Consider the following 811-nt stretch of genomic DNA (forward strand, 5'->3'; position numbering starts at 1 on the left):
ATGTTTTGGTAAGATAAACAAAGAGATCTTTTTGGTATTTTTATCCCCGACAGCGTTGTGACACATCGCCCTGCCCTTTCCTCTTCTGCTGCGTGAAGTTTAAGGAAAGGAAAATGGGATACTTAACTTTACATGCATTTTGTTTTCAAAAAATAGATTCAATTATTCACTTATTATCATTACCCATTAATTTACTTCTCGACCTATTATTTTTATAAAGTAATTAGTTACTCCCTAGATACCGCTTCATTATCTTCTTTGGCTTAATTACCCCCAATTTGAGAGAGTCAGATGTGGATATAAAGGCAGACGGATAGTACGAGTTACCAGTCAAAGTGGGCAACAAAGGTTTACTCACCAAGGATCACCAAAGACACCGCCCGCAACATCATGCTGCAGACACTTTCGTGAAATTATCCTGCGCGCTTGCTCGCTGACGTTCTCCCGAAGCGCTGTGGCTTCGACTGTGGGCCCAACGCCAGCGCCGGCTCTTATAGCGTCGCGCGCCCTCCGCCTTTCCTCCCTTCGCAAACATACTATGATAATAAACGTCGGTCATAAACTACATCTTACTAAAAAGAAGCGCCTACTTTCTCTTAGAACATATATGTGAAAAAAGTATATTCAATTTTCTTATAAGTCATTACTGTTCATCTTTAATATATTCGTTACGAGGACATATTTCATAATCGGTGGAAGGTCGTGGGGAGGCGCCCTGTGTCGTCCTTGTTGACATCCGACCGGAAGTTCTCTTGTTTGTTCCTCTATTCCCGCCAAATGCCTCCCGAGTGGAGTTTGGGATTTAAAAGCG

The 811-nt window shown here is 42.3% G+C and overlaps 1 protein-coding gene across 2 annotated transcripts in view; it reads right to left on the reverse strand.

Moving 5' to 3' along the window:
- The window catches only part of LOC119591357 (basic proline-rich protein-like), a 5,683-nt gene extending 5,223 nt beyond the window's left edge, over positions 1-460 (reverse strand). For both annotated transcript variants that reach the window (XM_037940096.1, XM_037940095.1), the window contains exon 1: positions 359-460. In XM_037940096.1, coding sequence (XP_037796024.1) covers positions 359-392 — 34 coding nt within the window. In that variant the 5' untranslated portion in view covers positions 393-460. The remainder of the gene's footprint in view (positions 1-358) is intronic.
- Between the last annotated feature and the right edge of the window lie 351 nt (positions 461-811).

This window comes from Penaeus monodon, chromosome 28 (genome assembly GCF_015228065.2).
Source record: "Penaeus monodon isolate SGIC_2016 chromosome 28, NSTDA_Pmon_1, whole genome shotgun sequence".
Classification (NCBI taxonomy): domain Eukaryota; kingdom Metazoa; phylum Arthropoda; class Malacostraca; order Decapoda; family Penaeidae; genus Penaeus; species Penaeus monodon.